General features: G+C 39.3%; 1 protein-coding gene across 2 annotated transcripts in view; it reads right to left on the minus strand.

Annotated features, from left to right (window-relative positions):
* Positions 1-4,695: 4,695 nt before the first annotated feature.
* unc79 (unc-79 homolog, NALCN channel complex subunit) overlaps positions 4,696-17,126 on the minus strand; it is a 50,530-nt gene continuing 38,099 nt past the window's right edge. The window contains exons 36-51 of one of the 2 annotated variants that reach the window (XM_077539078.1): positions 16,349-16,489; positions 16,177-16,215; positions 15,970-16,082; positions 15,802-15,887; positions 15,228-15,401; positions 14,853-14,921; positions 14,664-14,774; positions 10,104-10,208; positions 9,949-10,026; positions 9,768-9,857; positions 9,526-9,701; positions 7,831-8,014; positions 7,532-7,732; positions 7,360-7,437; positions 5,360-5,401; positions 4,696-5,267 (exon numbers count right to left, since the gene is read on the minus strand). In XM_077539078.1, coding sequence (XP_077395204.1) covers positions 5,076-5,267; positions 5,360-5,401; positions 7,360-7,437; positions 7,532-7,732; positions 7,831-8,014; positions 9,526-9,701; positions 9,768-9,857; positions 9,949-10,026; positions 10,104-10,208; positions 14,664-14,774; positions 14,853-14,921; positions 15,228-15,401; positions 15,802-15,887; positions 15,970-16,082; positions 16,177-16,215; positions 16,349-16,489 — 1,879 coding nt within the window. In that variant the 3' untranslated portion in view covers positions 4,696-5,075. Of the gene's footprint in view, positions 5,268-5,359; positions 5,402-7,359; positions 7,438-7,528; positions 7,733-7,830; positions 8,015-9,525; positions 9,702-9,767; positions 9,858-9,948; positions 10,027-10,103; positions 10,209-14,663; positions 14,775-14,852; positions 14,922-15,227; positions 15,402-15,801; positions 15,888-15,969; positions 16,083-16,176; positions 16,216-16,348; positions 16,490-17,126 lie in introns of both variants that reach the window. The other variant, XM_077539077.1, reaches the window with a different exon arrangement.

Below are 17,126 nucleotides of genomic sequence, written 5' to 3' on the forward strand. Positions count from 1 at the left end.
TCAATAGCTCCTTTAAAAAAATAATAATAATAAAATAAAATAAAAAAATCATCACAATAGATTGCTTTGGTGAAACTGCCCACAATCTGTTAACATTCTCATAGCTCGTCCACATGCTGCAATAAGTTCCATTGCCTGCTCGATAGTTATCATCATATTTGTCTCCATCGTGCAAAAGAAAAACAGAAAAAGCCAAAGAAAAAGCAAACACTTTTGGATCAAATCCAAAGCAAGATTTTTCTGAGGTCTCGCGTCAAACTCGCATTCCAAATTCTGTGAGTTGAGGACGCTTGACTTTAGAGGTTCCACTGGAGCAGAAGTGTTGTCTTGTGCGTGGACTCGACAAACTTCACGTTTTGAAGTGTGTCACCAAGGACTCGTCACCCTTCGCCATAGTAACCGGGGGGGGGGGGGGGGGGGGGGCTGACCTTGTGACTTGGTGAGCGACAGGACGCTCGGCCAATAGTCTGAGATCAGATTGCATCCGTGCGTTTGTGCGTGCAAAGTGCTATCAAGGCCGTCAGTTGAGTAGTTTATTGGCTAACCGGTTAAAAACGAAACGCTTGCATTTAGACATGCGCAGGTCGGAGCCACCAAGCACCCCTCGACCATGTACCCAATTGTATGTGAGTGAGAGACGTGACGGATGCATGAATGTAAATATCGCTATTTAAATTAAATATCTGCCTTCTGGACTGTTAATTCATGCACAGGAACATCATGTTTATAACGTACGTCAAAGGAAAACAACGTGCTACCATTTTAGAGTCGTTAATGTCGTCATGTTGATGGAACAAGCCATTAATGTACATATGGCAATCGATACTCCAAAACACACGCATACACTTTATGCATTACAGCAAACGGAAAGAACCATGTGCATACGTTGATATCCTTGCTGAGTTTTGTAAATAAAAGTGTACATAACAACAGAGTTACCTTTGATTTTGTTGAAAGGACATCGACGCTGTTGCACGCTTGCCGATGGGGATTTTTTTTTTTTTTTTTTTTTTTTAAAGGAGGTGTTATATTTAGCCGTGCAGGTCTGGAGCTGGGCCCCTCCCCTGTGGTGGGGCGACGGGGTGGGCGGGGGGGGGGGGACATGTGCTAAGTCTGCCTCACGCGCTGCATCTTTAATGAGCTGCCATCAGCAGCAGACCTTTTCCAGCCTGCTATGTCACAGAGCAGCAAACGTGCAGGTCACATATTAGCCGCGACGTCAACGTGGAGGCAACAAAGTCAACATTTGAAGTGGAGCGGAATAATGAAGGGCATTTAAAGAGATACGTGACTCAGTCAGCCATTTTCAGCAGTAAAAAGATCACATTTTGTCCAGAATAAATGGGATAACTTATCATTTTTCATGACCAATTAATACCTTACACAAAACTCCTGCTCAGGAAACAAAAACGACCAATCACAGCTCAGGTTTCTAGGGAGAGATGGATGACCTATTTTTCATTTCTTTTACCCTTGCCTTTACTACCATTGTAAATGAAGTGTAACTGTGATAATATCTACCAAAAAAAGTGTTATACACAGCAAAATTACCAGTATTAGATTAACACTCAGTGTTAAATTTAACACTACAAAAGTATTTTTATTTGTCCACACCAATGAGTGTAAATCTAGTTTTCTTAGTTTTCAGGGTGATTCTGTTTTTTTTCTTTAATAAATGCTTAGTTTTAGTTTACTTAGTTTCAGTATTAGCTTTATTTTTTATTTTTTATTATTTTTTATTTTTTTTATTTTTTATTTTTTATGTGTATTACTCGTGCGCAACATTTAAAAAACACCATGGGTGCGACGTCATTATTCCAAGTTTAAATCACAATAAATCTACTAAAAGTCACATTTAAAATCATTCCCAAAGGCTCAAGCATTAAATTAATGACCAAAAACTAAAACAAAGGACATGTTTGCTATAATTATAGTTTTATTTTAGTTAGTTTTGTAAACATAAAATGTAGTTTCAGTTAGTTTTCTTTTTTTAAAAAAAGCATCTTCGTTTTTGTTTTATTTCGTTAACGAAATTGTTTTTTGAATTTTATTTTTTTCGTTAGTTTTAGTTAACTAAAATAACCTTTAATAGCACCTGTGTTTTTCGACACCTTCCCTTCTTACTTTGACCATCTTCAAACATTTTTGTTTTTATTTTCTTTGAACGGAGTCAAATGCCATTTTTAACATATGTCGCGGGCCACTAAAAAAATGGACGGCGGGCCGCAAATGGCCCCCGAGCCGTAGTTTGGACACCCCTGCTCTAGCATTAAAAAAAAAAAAAAAAAAAAACATAAATATGTCTTTGGGACACTGGTATTAATAAAAATAGAACATATTTATCCGTTTTTGGGAGCAAACGAGTTAATCTTGTGGCTACAATACATGTACTGCAAAATGCAGGCTGATTGAGACGAACGCTGAAGAGTCAATGAATTTGAATGTGAATGAGGCACCGTAGACGACTTTTCCAGCCGTGCTCGCTGTGGATGTGCCGCTTGACGCTAACGCCAATGGACGCGCTGAGCAATTTAAACATTCATGCGTTGGCCAGCCCGGCCTGTGTGGCTTTTGCTGTAATAAAAACAAAGTGACAGCACTGGGCGGGGGCACCAGAGATTGTCACTTTCTCAACAGGCTTTACCAGGAATGATTATCTAAAGGACAAAAAAGGATGTTTGCTTTTCAAGGCGCATGAGCAGAGGTGGGAATAAGCAAGGGAAACAATTGTCACACTTGCAATTGCTCTAATCAGGAACACGTTAGGAATCACAAATCTCCTTGCATTTGGTTAGTTTTTTGTTTTTAGTCCACATTTGAATACAATGTTTATTTCTCAAATTATTTTTGTGAGAACAACATATATTGTGTTGATTAAACAAACAAAAAAAATCTCTCTTTTCACAAAAAGCCTGTTTTTCTCTTAATATTTTTGTTTTTTCACTTATGTCACTCAAATGACCTAATTTCAAATGGTGATTACTAAAGAACGGAATAAGGTAGGAACATACTTTTTTTTTCTCATGAAAAGAATGGAATCCAATCTTTCATATGGTATCCACCATATTTATGTCGTCATACTGCACAATATTCTGTTTGCTTTGAAAGATGAGTGAAAATGCTCCAAATCGTTTGGCACCGTTGGAGTTTTTTGGATAACGTTTGGCAGTCAAAGAGTTAATTAATGAACAATGCATTATTTGGTAACTCGGGCAACATAGACGATATGAAGCTAGTCATTGCTAAATATTTACTAATCCCGTTTGGTTTTCTTTGTAAATAAAGTTGTGTAATAAGGTGAGACTGGCAAATACATGAGAGTGAAAAGACCTAAAATTGACATTCCCTTTAAATGTACTGTATTATTTTATTCTATTTTTATTTAAGTAAACAGCTGATAAAGAAGATCATCACGATGCACGAGTGTTCATGTGGAAAAGTTGTGACCTTCACAATTTTTTTTGAAGAGCCACTCGCACCCCATCCCCCCCCCGATTGGTCAGTGTTTAATCACTGCCGACTGCCACACCGTCGATCAGGCAGGTGGGTCTGGGTAGGGCACTGATTACATAAACCTGTTTGGGAAGCGGCTGACAGATGCAACCCCGGCGACTTGATTAGACCGACCTTTTTTTTTTTGTCCACCGCCCGCCCGCAGCAGGAGAACGTTGATGAGCCGAGACTGGAGGTTGATGACAAGGAGGGCCTGATTCAACCAGCCTCGCGGGTCAGCCGGGTTGAGTGCGTGAGCGCGCATGTGTGTGAGTTCATTAGTCACATTTGTGTGACTCATTTGGCTCACACCTCTCATCGCAGGTCCACTTTTGCACGCACAAATTAAAAAAAAAAAAAAAAAAAAGTCCCCCAAACAGCACGTAGCAAATGACGCAGTTCTCTCGCTCGTCAATTGCCAATATTTAACTCTTTCACTGCCACACGTTATCAAAAAAAAAATTTAATATGACAAAGGCATTTTGATCATTCACATCATCCTTGAAAAAGATAGATTTCGTCATGTTTCATTGTAATTTCATACGCCGGCAACCCCATTGTAAAGAGATGAAATGCTGCCATCTGCTGGCCATAGTTAGTGTTTTTGATTACACAACCTACTGACCAGGCAGTGCTGCATTTAGATGTTGCACTGCCCAATGATTTAAAAAAAACAAAAAAAAAACCACAACATATTTGACGTCATTTAACGTTTATGGCGGCATACGTCGTGATTTTAAGAATCGTTTTTAAACGTTTTTGGCAGTCAAAGAGTTAAATGAGCAAATTGGATTAATGTTAAAGCTTGATGATGAAATCCGAAAGGAGACGAATGTGCCCTGCTGTCATGACATCTGTTACCCTCAAGCTAATGCGGTTAGACCTCACAACAATGCTTCATCATAACAAACCAAATTAGGCTAAAGGTAATTGTGTTTTCTTGGCATAAGTCTATCTGCGATAAGGAGGACGAGGGGGAGGCCTCCACTTTGAGATGGTCGAGGTTGCGGTCGCTTCCCTAACCAAAATAGTCTTGTTGAACTCCAAGCTCTGGCTCCGTCTTATCGAGTTAGGAAGCCGCTCGGGAAACTCACGCGGCCCCCTGATGGATCCGAGTCGTGATGGCGGGAGGCAGCGTGACGGACGTTCTGACAAGAATCAGAGACGGCGAGCGGGCTAAATGCGTGTCGTGCCATTTTCCCGGAGAGGTCCGCTCTCTGGTCTGCAACCGTAAACAAGGCGGGATGATTTAATCGCCCCGCCATTCGCATTATGGTAAAATGGACATTTGGAATATGAGCGGGGACGTGAAAGGGAAATAAATGTCACATTTGAATATAGGAAATGACAATGTGTCTTGTAAAAAAAAAAGAAGAACTTTTATTGTCCAGTCGAAAAAGATTTGCACGCATTTGCATTCAGAGCACAACTGATAAATAGAAATCTTCTGCCAAGTGAGCCATAACAGCTAAATAGCATAAATCTACTGTACATATCATACTAAAGGCGGTTCAACCCAGGTGAGCGTCCTTCTTTCTTTTTTTTTGGGGGGGTTATTCCGAGCGGGGGTTGCAGAAAGTAGGTTACATGGGGTAGAACTGCGAGGCGGCCTCAGATGACTGAATCTCCACCTGAGCCATCTTGAATTGAGTGCACTGCAGCCACTTGCGCAGCGCGAAGGGCGGCGCTCCCGCCGTCTGACCTTGCAGACGCTGGTGGTGGTTCACGCGGTTCTGGATGGCCTGGAGACGCAGCTGCAGACCCGCCGACAGGTGCTGATGCGGGAGGGGAAGGGGGGGGGGCGTTTACGCCGCTAAAATGGTCGGAATGATTTTGCTCGGATGTTTTAGATTGAGATGATATTTACCTTAAGGTTGGACTGGATCATGGGGAGCCACATTGGAATAAGCTAGGGAAAAGAATAAAGAGGGAGAAATGATGATGTCATGTATTTGCTCTGCCTTGTTTGTTTTTACACAGTAACTTTTGTAGAGTACATTTTATGGTATTCTAAAAAGAGTCTATTTAGTCCCACTCTAAAGAGAGCAAAATATTCACAGTAAATTTTTCTCAAATTACTTTTAGTGCGTACCAGAGAATTTAACTTCTCCATAAAAAAAAAAAATTGCAAGGAGAGATTTTGACTAATTTTTACTCGTTTATCTTTATTTATTTTTTAAGTAAATTCACTCAAAGGTTAAGGAACAAACCCACAACTTCCGGTTGAATGACACGCATCAGGTGGAATCATTTTTGGTCTCCTTTTGGATATTAGCTAACAGTATAAATGGCACAGCTCAGGTGGTAGAGTGTCAATCTCTCAAGCCGAAGCTTGTGATTTTGTTCCTCTTGTGTAAGTTCTTTTTTTTTTTTTTTAATAAACTAGTAAAATGTAATCAAAAAATGTCCTTCTCAATTTTACTTGGAATTTCTGAGTCAAAAACATGACTTTTTTTTTTGTTTTTTTTTAAAGTAAATGTCTTCCACAAAATTTCCTGTGTATGTATGCAAGAAAATACCTGAAAAAAAAATCCACAAATTAATTTAAAAAAATGCTCTGATACAGTTTTACCAGCCTGCACAGGTGCAACCGTGTGCAGAGGACTTAATTCCCTGTTATTTGTGTCTGAGAGGAACAACAATAATGCCCCTGGGTCATTTTGACCCAGGGTATGTTTTATTCATCCAAACGTGTCAGAAATGTGTATACGCCAAATTCCTTACTTTGTTTCAACCAGCGTATTATGTTCATTTCCCAGAAACAGCAACATCTTTCTGGGTCAAAATGACCCGGAGGCCAAAAGTGTCAGAAACGTCTTTCTGTGTGGACACACACTGGCTAATAACAAAGGCCATACTTTATTTTTCAATTCATGCATTGCGTTTGTTTCTCTGGATTAGTAATAGCATCCTGGATCATGTGTGATTAATTATCTAAAAGTAGCAGATTTTTTTTGGTATGTAATTCTGCTTAAAGGTGCTTTGTGGAGTTTTTTTTTTTTTTACCCGCAACTGCCACCTCTGGCATAAAGTATTACTGCAGCCTCTGTGACAAGCTTGTGCATGGTGCACCGTGCACATTGGACACACATATATCTATTAGTATTATTATTATTATTATTATTATTATTATTATTATTGTGATTATTATTATTATTATTATTATTATTATTAGCATTTTTATTATTATTATTAGCATTATCATTAGTTGAGTCGAATCATAATCCCACTGAATCAAACCAAATCAAATGTTTCCACTAAATTTGAACACTCCTTGAATCATATCACATCCCATGTATCGAGATATGTATCGAATCGTGTTTGTTTTGGAGAGATGCACACCCCTATTTTCATACCTTGTGGTTTTTCTTTTTACGTAATTTATTTTTCACTTGACACAGAAGTACCGTTGCATCTGTATTCCTACTATTAAATCCAACAGGTTCGATGTTCTTATCAAATCCTTTACATAGTGCCCCCTAGTGTTCAGACTGGGACACCGCATAACTGAAATGTCTTGTGTTACAAAGCTACATTAAATGAGATGTGCGGCAAGTTAGAAATACAAACGCTTGGATTTTAAAATGTCAGTAAACGACACGTTGTTACTCTCAAAATGTTTATATATGACTGAAGTATTATAAGTTTGTGTTTTGGGTTCTGAACAATATTTGATTAAACTTGCATACAGAAGAAATGTTTTTTTTTTCATGGTCTCTCTATTTCGCTTTTGTAAACAGGGTGTCAGTGTAAATATAATAGAAATAGATCTATTCTATTTTTTGTATGACCCAAATAAGGATTGGTTCACTCTGAGGAAGTGTAGACAAAAATATGGTAAAAAAAATAATAAAAAATCTTGCAAACCTTGACAAAGATGGTTGAGTTGCATTCCTGCAGTGCTTCCATCAGGCTAATAACATGAAGACACACCATCTCTACCATCTTGAGAGAATAATAATGAAAATAAAATAAATCATCATATGTCATATTTTCCACACTTTAAGCTAGCAAAAGGTTGAGGCAAAGCACTCACCACCTTATTGTGCGCCATGAGCTGCAGGATGCTGGGCGTCACACGACTCCAGAACTCCAGGCCCGTGAGGATGGCGCCGGAGGAAAATTCCGTCTGGTTCTGGTTCTGCAAAGACGGAACGGCGGCCACCTGCTCGCAGTAGATGGTCCACAGCTGGGCAAACATGAAGGCGTGGAACAAAGAGCACATGTGCAGCACGGACGTCTGCGTATAGACACAAATGAAAAAGAATCTCGTGAATTAAAAAAACAAAACAAAAAAAAAACAGAAGATTTGAACGGACGGGCTGATTCGCGCCAGACCTTCGACTGCTCGGGAAAGCCGATAAGGATGACGATAAGATGGTCGGCGATGTGGGAGCCGGCGTCCAGTGGGATGGGCATACAGGAAGTGGAGCCCTGATGCAGGGCGCAGTGTGTGAGGGAGCCCAGAAGGAGCCAAGACAGCTGACGCACGTGGGAGACGCATTCGATGAATTCCTTCGGGCTGCACGGGAAAAAAAAAACGTGACGTTGACGACATCATGGCAACGTTCTCTCAATGCTATTTTTCCCCCACTACCATCAACATTCTATCACACAACTCCTCCTAAATGTTTGAGGTATTTAACCCAAAAGGAAAAAGTTGGGTCAAATTAAACTCACAAAGCAGCCCATTTTTTTGGGGGTTGTTTTGTGGCTTATTCATTTGACTCAACTTTTTGGGGTTAATTGAATAACACAAAATTAAAAAAAGGTAACTGAATAACCCAAACATTAAAAAGTTAATTGAATAACCCAAATAGTTGGGTAGGTTCATTTACGACCCAATTTGGGTTATTTTTGACCCAATATTTTTGAGCGAACTGTTTTTTTTTTTTTTTTTGGGGGGGGGGGGGGGGGGGGGGTAACTGAATAACCCCTCTTGCATTGGGTCAAAATTTAAAAATGAATCAACCCAGCATTTTGAGTTATTTAACCCAAAAAGTTGGGTCAAATTACATTAATAACCCAGAAAGCAACCCATTTTTTTATTGTGGGTTTTATTTATTATAGCCAACTTGTTGTATTAATTGAAAAAGCTAAATTTAAAAGTGAATTGAATAACCCAAAATGTCAGGTATGTTCTTTTTTGACCAAATTTGGGTTCTTTTGACTTTTTTTTTTTTTTAACTCATTCTCTCCTAGCAACCATTTGCCCATTTTCACTGAAGCAACCCCCTTCGCTCACAGTTGTTTTACTGGATTTTAAGTGCGTTTGCGAGGCCCGCAAAATATTGTGTTAGATTGCTATAAAAACATAGAATCTACCAAAAGAAAGATTAGAGTCTCTTCTTTCATCAGGGAAAAAAAGCACATTTGTATCTGTTTCCGTTTTGCAGCAATTAGCGTTAGAATATAGCTAAGTTTCATCATTATTCACATTCCTGGTGAAAACACTGCCAAAAAGAGCTTGTTTCAACATGGCCCTGGCTGATCTCTAATACTCTGCTGCCACCTGCTGGCCGTTTTTTTGTAATAACTACGATTGCTCTAAGCCACCTCTTTACATCAGAGGCTGCATCAAAGACTTCTGTATGCTCTTGCATTAAAAAAAACAAACAAACAAAACAAAACGTGTAAATATGTTTTTGGGCGTGAAGGACTAAGTATTAAAAACGTGTTTAGAAGTTTTTGGGTTTGAATGAGTTATTAACCCGCAAAGCAACCCACTTTTTCTTGTGGGTTTTATTTATTTGACACAACTTTTTGGGTTAAATGAATCACACGGAAATTAAAAAGTTAATTGAATAACCAAATATGTTAGGTATGTATCTTTTTTATGCTTTTTTTTTTTTTTTTTTTTGCCCAATCATTTTTTTTTTACCCGATTTTTGACCCACCTGTATTTAGAGTGCAGGTGTTCGCAATATGCAGCCAAATGCAATTCAAACTTTAAAACGGAATTTTAAACTTTTATCTATTAGTTAAATTGTCCTGCTAATGTCCTTTAATGGAATGTCTCATTATGCGTCTCACCCTTGTTGCATGGTGGAGGGTGGATGGTAAAGCCAGGGCAGATAACGGACCACAGCTTTGTTGTCACGGTGATTGCCTTTGCTGATCTCCATGGCGGCCACTTGGGCCAAGCCCACTTTCAGGTTCCCTCCGAAAGTGTCCTCGTGCAGCGGCTGGCAGCAAGCCTTCATGTGACTCTGAAGGACACGTTGAATGAGGGCACAGTAAGCTCGTGCCAGTAAATAGTGCATAAGAAGACTCACCTTGAGTTTGGTCAGCGTGTGCATGTCAGCAATGAAGTCCAGCAGCTCACTTATGTATTGCCTCATGCATTCCATCGCTGCTGTCGTGCACTGTGAAAAAGGGGCGCACGTTTTATTTTTAGGCCGTCTTTCCTGCGATTCTAATGAGGTTCTTCGTAAAAAAAAAACAAAAAAAACTCACCCCGGGTAATGTCGCGATCATGTGCTTTTGGATGATGGTGGATTCCGCGAGCCGTGTGCCGATATCTGCACAAATGAACTGGCAAAAACATGTTCGAACGTGCACGTCAGTGTGAAAAACCACTTTTATGTGCTTTTTTTTTTTTTTTTAGTTACCTGGACCAGCAGTAACAAGTTTGTGTCAGGCAGCGGGGATTTGAACTTGAGAGCTTGAAGCAGCTCCAGCACCACAATGCGCGACATGTAGAACTTATCTCGCTCCTGGATGTGAGGAGATAAGAGAGAAAGGGAGTAAATGTACTGATGCAGCAAGACTGCCTTTTTCCATTATCGCTCTCCCTTTTACTCGTGCTGCGAGGAGAGCATCAAGCGCGCGCGGCTGAATAGAGGGGGAAGGACGGGCGGCGAGAGGGTGGGAGGGAGCCGGAGAATAGACAGACAATAGTGAGGCTTGAGGAGTAGATTTAGGCCAGTCCGGATCTCTCCTCCCCGAGTCCCAGGCAGCTCAGATGAGGCTGTCAGGCTGCCTCCCCCCCCCCCCCCCCCCCCCCCGGAGGACAGGCTGCTCTCTTTGTTCATCCCTTCCACACAAAAGCCCAGCTGCCTGTTTTACAAACCACACTGTCATCTTCCACTTTTTGCCTCCCTTTCTCGGCGCCGGCATGTTTGCTTATGTTGCTCCCGAGGAATGCAAAGCCACTCCGGACGTGTCTGGCTTTGAAGTGGACGCGCCCGTGTTGTCGCATCCAAATCAGTAAACAAACAAACGAAAAATGGCCTCGCTGGAAGAAATTAAAATAATTTGTAGGATAGACTGACTACAGTTAAGACTGTGAGGCACAATGATAGATTGATAGATTTGGAGGACTAACGCAAGGAAGAGTGAGTACGTTGTAAATTGAATGCAAAGCTAAAGATATTTGTGTGCCCTTTTAACTCATTCACTCGCAGCCACTCCAGACTGTTTTACTGGATTTTGACTGATTTTGCAAGGCCCACGGAATATTGTGTTCTTTTACTATAAAAACATGGACCCTACCAAAAGAAAGATTAGATTGTCTTCTTTCATCAGGAAAAAAAAAGTATGTTTGTATCTGCTCCCGTTTTGCAGCAATTAGCATTAGAATATAACTAAGTTTCAACATTGGTCAAAAAATCTGTTTAGAATTGTGGGGAAACAACTTGTTTTCAACATGGCCCTAGTTGACCTCTTATGCTCTGCTGCCACCTGCTGATCGTTTTTGTAATTACTACCTTTTTTTTTTTCACCTGATCTCTGTAGTTGAGAAGCTACATCATCATAAAAAAAGGGGCTAAAAAGAGGCTATAATTAAAAAAAACGTGTAAATACGTCTTTGGGACACTTAAAACATTTAAGATACAACGTATTTATACGTTTTTGGGAGCAAATTAGTTAAAGACGGACAAAATATGTGCATATATTTTGTCTTGTTAACAATACAATTCTCAAGTCAAGTCAGGCTTAGTTATACAGCGTTTTTTAATCTCTACACATTTATAAAATATCTACTATTGTACCCCAACAACAATGCGTTGCAATGAGGTAAATAACAAAAAAGCTGTAGACTGTGATGTTTTGGGGTTTTTTAAGTGCGAAGGACTCTCTTACATAAAAATGGACATTGAAGGACAGCACATAACTGCTGAACAGGCAAACCATCTCATTTTGTGCATTTTTCTTTCTCCACAAAAATCAACTCACCTAAAAAGTTAATTATTGAATGGTATTTTTTTTTTATACACATTTGATAAGAATACAAAAATGCGTAAAGGACACAAAATTTGTATTGCATTATTGCAATTAAGCTATGATTGCCATCTAGTAGTGAATGATAATATTACAATGTATTGACATATTTGCAGATTTTTTTTCACCATTTTTGAAATACATTTTAAAATATTTTAAAATATATTTTATATTTATATATATATATATATATATATATATATATATATATATATATATATATATATATATATATATATATATATATATATATATATATATATATATATGTTAATATTTGTATTTTAAACATTTTAAAATATATTTTGTGTGTTTTCCAGGAATTTTCCACCCCATTTTTCCAGGAATTCGCCATTGTTGTATAAAAGAATAATAAATGTTTATCAGCATTTTTTTGAACAATTTTATAAATGTGCTCTATTTATTATTATTATTATTATTATTATTATTATTATTATTATTATTATTATAAATTTATTCATTTATTCATTTATTCATTTATTATTATTTATTTATTTATTATTAATTTGGCCAGGGGGCAATAAAGGGGCCACTCAGAGTGTGGCGAGGGGCCACATGCAGCCCATGGGCTGCCAGTTGCCCATCCCTGCCCTAACAGATATGTTTAATCTTAAAAATTCAGAATCTTCATTATCATAAAAAGGCTGCTATTTTCACGCACCCACTGTGCTTACTTTCTATATTCACTGTATGTGCAGCTTGAGCACGGCCACACTTAAACTCTCCAAATTAAAACTTAATGGAGCATGTCACATTCAGTAAATAGAACCCCGCAGGCCCCGTTACAGCAGAATCCACTGATGCATACTATGGCAACTTCAGTAATTTTTTATTTATTTTTTTTTTAATGCATAGGACAGGTTCCAAGAGTAATTGTTGATCGTGACTCTGGGTTTCGAAAATCGGATATTGTACGGTGAGGAATTGAAGCGGGTGTAGAAAATCAATACTGCAGGAGACATAAAGCATGCACTGTTGACAGTGGCGGAGGATTGAAGATCCTCGGGGCCCAAACGGTGTCGACCAGTCTGGCCGCATCTCACGTCTGAGGAAAACCGCCGCGGACGCGCACACCACAACCAATTATGTTAATCAATACCGGCTGATTGCCTACTTAATCACGTGTGACGCAAGGCCACATTTCTGGCTGTCTGGGGGAGTCGGGAAAGAATGATGACCGAAAGGCCTGCGAAACAACACAACTCAACATTTTGAGCACCGATAATTTGTTTAAAAGGTTTAACTCTTTAGATAAACATTTGCTGCTTCCACCAGCTCTTTTGTTGTGTCATCGGAAAAATAATGGTAGTTGATTGGACTCTGATCTGTTTCTCACAGCGTCCTTTTGGAGAAATGGGGAACAACAGACTCAATCGATCAGAGCAGATAAACGATCCTATCCGGTTTCAGAGAGGCAGCAGAAACACAAACATGGCGTCAGTTGTTTTGCTGTGCTCTAAAGAGTCACTGATACCAATGACTCAGATTGTGCCAGTAATAACAAAAGGAAATGTTTTGTTTTGGAATCTGATTCTTCCAGGAAACCAAAGACCAATTATTTTGTCTAGTCATTTCCATTTTGTAGTTGCTATACAGTTGCTATGAACGGTATTAGTCAGTCTTGATTTGTCTGGTCTCGTATGATGTTGTCCCTTATAAAGATGTGAAATTAGTCATATTTTCTCTAGTCATTTTTAATGATAATGTTTGATGATGATGTGTTAGCCATTCTTAGTTTCTCTAGTCTTATGCAAATGTCCCGTTATGACGCAAATGAGAGTCAGTTGCTATGCTATTAGTCACACTTTGTTTGTCTAGGCATTCTTATTTTGTCATATAGGCTTTTATGCCGTCTTACAGACCTGCCCTAGATGGAGATTCTGAGTAATACTTTTGTCAGTGCGCCGAGATATCGATCAGAATGTTGAAGTTTCCCTACTGTACCATGCAAGCTGTTCTGCATCTAGCCTTGCTCCCTGTGGTTACTTTGTACTTTTAAGTTCAGCATCCAGCCTGCTCAAGGTTCTTAGTCAAGGTTTCCCCATCAAGTGTTTTTTTTTTTTTTTTTTTGAGTCCATGTGAGTCCAGCTTTCTGTTACTTTGTATTATTTTTCTGTTGTTACTTTGTATTTTTTTTTCTGTTGTTACTTTGTAGTTTTTTCTGTTGCTGTTCTCCATCAAGTGTTTTCTTCGAGTCCGAGTCCAGCTTTCTGTTTGTTACTTTACATTATTTTTCTGTTGTTACTTTGTAGTTTCTTCTGTTGCTGTTCTCCATCAAGTGTTTTCTTCGAGTCCGAGTCCAGCTTTCTGTTTGTTACTTTACATTATTTTTCTGTTGTTACTTTGTATTTTTTTTTCTGTTGTTACTTTGTATTTTTTTCTGATGTGGTTCACCATGAAGTGTTTTCTTTGAGTCCGAGTCCAGCTTTCTGTTTGTTACTTTACATTATTTTTCTGTTGTTACTTTGTAGTTTCTTCTGTTGCTGTTCTCCATCAAGTGTTTTCTTCGAGTCCGAGTCCAGCTTTCTGTTTGTTACTTTACATTATTTTTCTGTTGTTACTTTGTATTTTTTTTCTGTTGTTACTTTGTATTTTTTTCTGATGTGGTTCACCATGAAGTGTTTTCTTTGAGTCCGAGTCCAGCTTTCTGTTTGTTACTTTGTATTATTTTTCTGTTGTTACTTTGTATTTTTTTCTGTTGTTGTTCTCCATCAAGTGTTTTCTTCGAGTCCGAGTCCAGCTTTCTGTTTGTTACTTTGCATTATTTTTCTGTTGTTACTTTGTATTTTTTCTGTTGTTACTTTGTATTTTTTTCTGTTATTTACTTCATATTTGTGTATATAAAGACTTTTATATCAAGACTTTTCCACTTTTGTGTCCTGTCTACATTTGGGTCCAAATTCCGCACCTCATGTGACATAATATACCTTGTTGAATGCTTTGTAGCAGAGACCACACAGCTCCACCAGGTAGGAAAGGCTGAAGATGCCATACTGGATGACGAAGCTCAGCAGCTTGGAGAAAGGCTCCAGAAGGCTCTGAGGGACCCGGGAGGTTAGATGTTAAAGGCCAGGATTTGTATAAATTAGCTTCCCCCAAATCTTCCCTGGGCTTACCCGAGTTGCGTTGGTGGTTGGAATTTTCAGAAGGCAAATTATAATCCTCAAACTGGAATCCATGGGGCACTAAGGCACAGACAGATTGGAAAAGCTTTAACGACGAGACTTTTCTAAGTCCAAAAGTTGATGCAACAACTTCACCGTGATGTATAACAATCATAACATTGGATCGAATTCATGTTGTGATAAAAAGATTAGGGACGCTTTAATTTGACCTCCAAGGTCAAACGCGAGCGAGTCAAATCAATTACGATCGGGAGACTCGGTCCTATTGCAACTGACAAGTGCGCTGCTCCACGCTTTCTCCCGGGCCATAATCACATCAAAGCATATCAGGCGCAGGCTAAAGTGAGCCGCGGCGTCGATGGCTACCTTCAGAGGAAGCACAGAGGGCAGTTTAGTGAGGAAGGTCTGGAATTGGTTGCAGATGGTGGTCCACAGGTTGCTCGGGGAGTCCATGGGGAGGGCTTCCATGAAGGTAGCAATGTTGTCCAGGCAGTGCAGCATAGTGCCTCCTGCTGGCAGACTCTTCTTGTTGTTCAACCCCTGCCGGGGAGGGCACAGAGGCAGGAAACGCAACTGTGTTATTATTATATAATGGCATTCTATAAAGGTGGAGATATTTCCATTTCACTCATCATTCCGTTCTGATCAATCACAACGCTCAAGACTGCAGCAGCGGATTTAGGACAGCGAAGCACAGATTATTGCTCGCACGGGTCCCACGTGCGCCTTGCCGGGCTTTTATCTGTGTCATTTATTTAGCCCGGCAATAACGATCAAGTGGTGCAGTTGCGCAAGGTAATAAGGCAGGTTCTCGTGAATACCCTGAGGAATCGTTGTTTTTAAATGGGCTTATGCTGCCTACGTGGGAACCAATGGGCCCTCAAATGCTTTGACAAGAGCTCCTCCTGCTGGTTACGAGACGAATGAGGAGAAAGCGCACCTCCAGCAGCATATTGAGCGCAGCAACAGAACTCAGCTCATTAAAATCGATCAGCGACGAGGCAAGAGTCCGAAGAAAACTTCCATCTGCAGTTAAAAAAAAAAAAAGCAGCAAACATTTAGTTTTTTTTTTTTGCCCTGTAAGGTTTGAATTTCATTGGAATTTGACCTTTTATGTTGCTTTGAAAGAGTTGTGGCAAGATGCCGTTTGGAGCCAGCTGGTGGAACATACAGCGGAGGAACTGCTTGGCTACACCTGCAACATTCCCTGGAATCAACATGCTGCAAAAGCACAAGGGGCGGGGCCATGTGAATGATTCAATTGATCAGAAAACGCGGATATCGTGCTCGGCAGTGTGACAGCCTCACGTCATACCTCTCAGCTTGTCCGGAAAAATTCGCACTGGAAGCCAGCCTGAAAGAAGTCAAAGTAGTTTGGATTAAGCTCCAGGAATGAATCATGCATGCGTCCTGAGGGTTATAGTTATGAAACTTCATCTTAAGTGCAGCGAGGATGTAGGTTGCAGGGAGGGGCGGGGCTGCGCTACCTGCCCACAGATTGCATGATGTCCAGGAGCATGGGAGCAGCCAGATCAGGGCTGAGGTGGATGAACATGGAAAGCACCACCACCGCTAGGCCGAGGGTCTCTTCGTCGTATTCTTCCAGGACGGCCGCACAGTCCCGACACCTAAAAATGTTCACAGCACACATTTCTCCGTCAGTAGCTGTCACTAAGCTGTTTATGTTATGTTGTTCCTCCCACTGCTTTTCAGTGGGCGCTTCTGCCTTCACAGCTGTAAATTAGGCGACTATTTCACAACTTGATCTATCTATCTATCTACAGTACAGCTTATCTAGCTAGCTAAATTATCTAGCCAGCTTTTTGGCTATAATTGGCTATTTTGGCAATAATTGAAATCACGAATATTCAAATGATTATTATTTTTTGGTACAAAACGAGAAAATGTATAAGTACTTGAAAATTTTAAGACCAATTATTAAAAAAATAAATAAATAGAAACACTATAATTATGTAAGTTCCTTTTGGATCAAACAATTTATAATAATGATATTATTTATTTATTTATTTATTTATTTATTTATTTATGTCGGCAAAAACTTGAAGTTGGAGTGCAGCTTGTGCACTGTTAAGTAGGACGATCATTTATTTTTTTTGGTACAAAACAAGAAAATGTTCAAAAAATAAAAATAAAATAAATATATATATTTAAAATAGCAAAAAAAATTCTTTGAAATACTATAATTAGGCAACTTTAGGATGACACAACATTTATTAAATTACTTATTTTAAATTTTAAAAAGGT

Source organism: Festucalex cinctus, chromosome 12 (assembly GCF_051991245.1).
Source record: "Festucalex cinctus isolate MCC-2025b chromosome 12, RoL_Fcin_1.0, whole genome shotgun sequence".
Classification (NCBI taxonomy): Eukaryota; Metazoa; Chordata; class Actinopteri; order Syngnathiformes; family Syngnathidae; genus Festucalex; species Festucalex cinctus.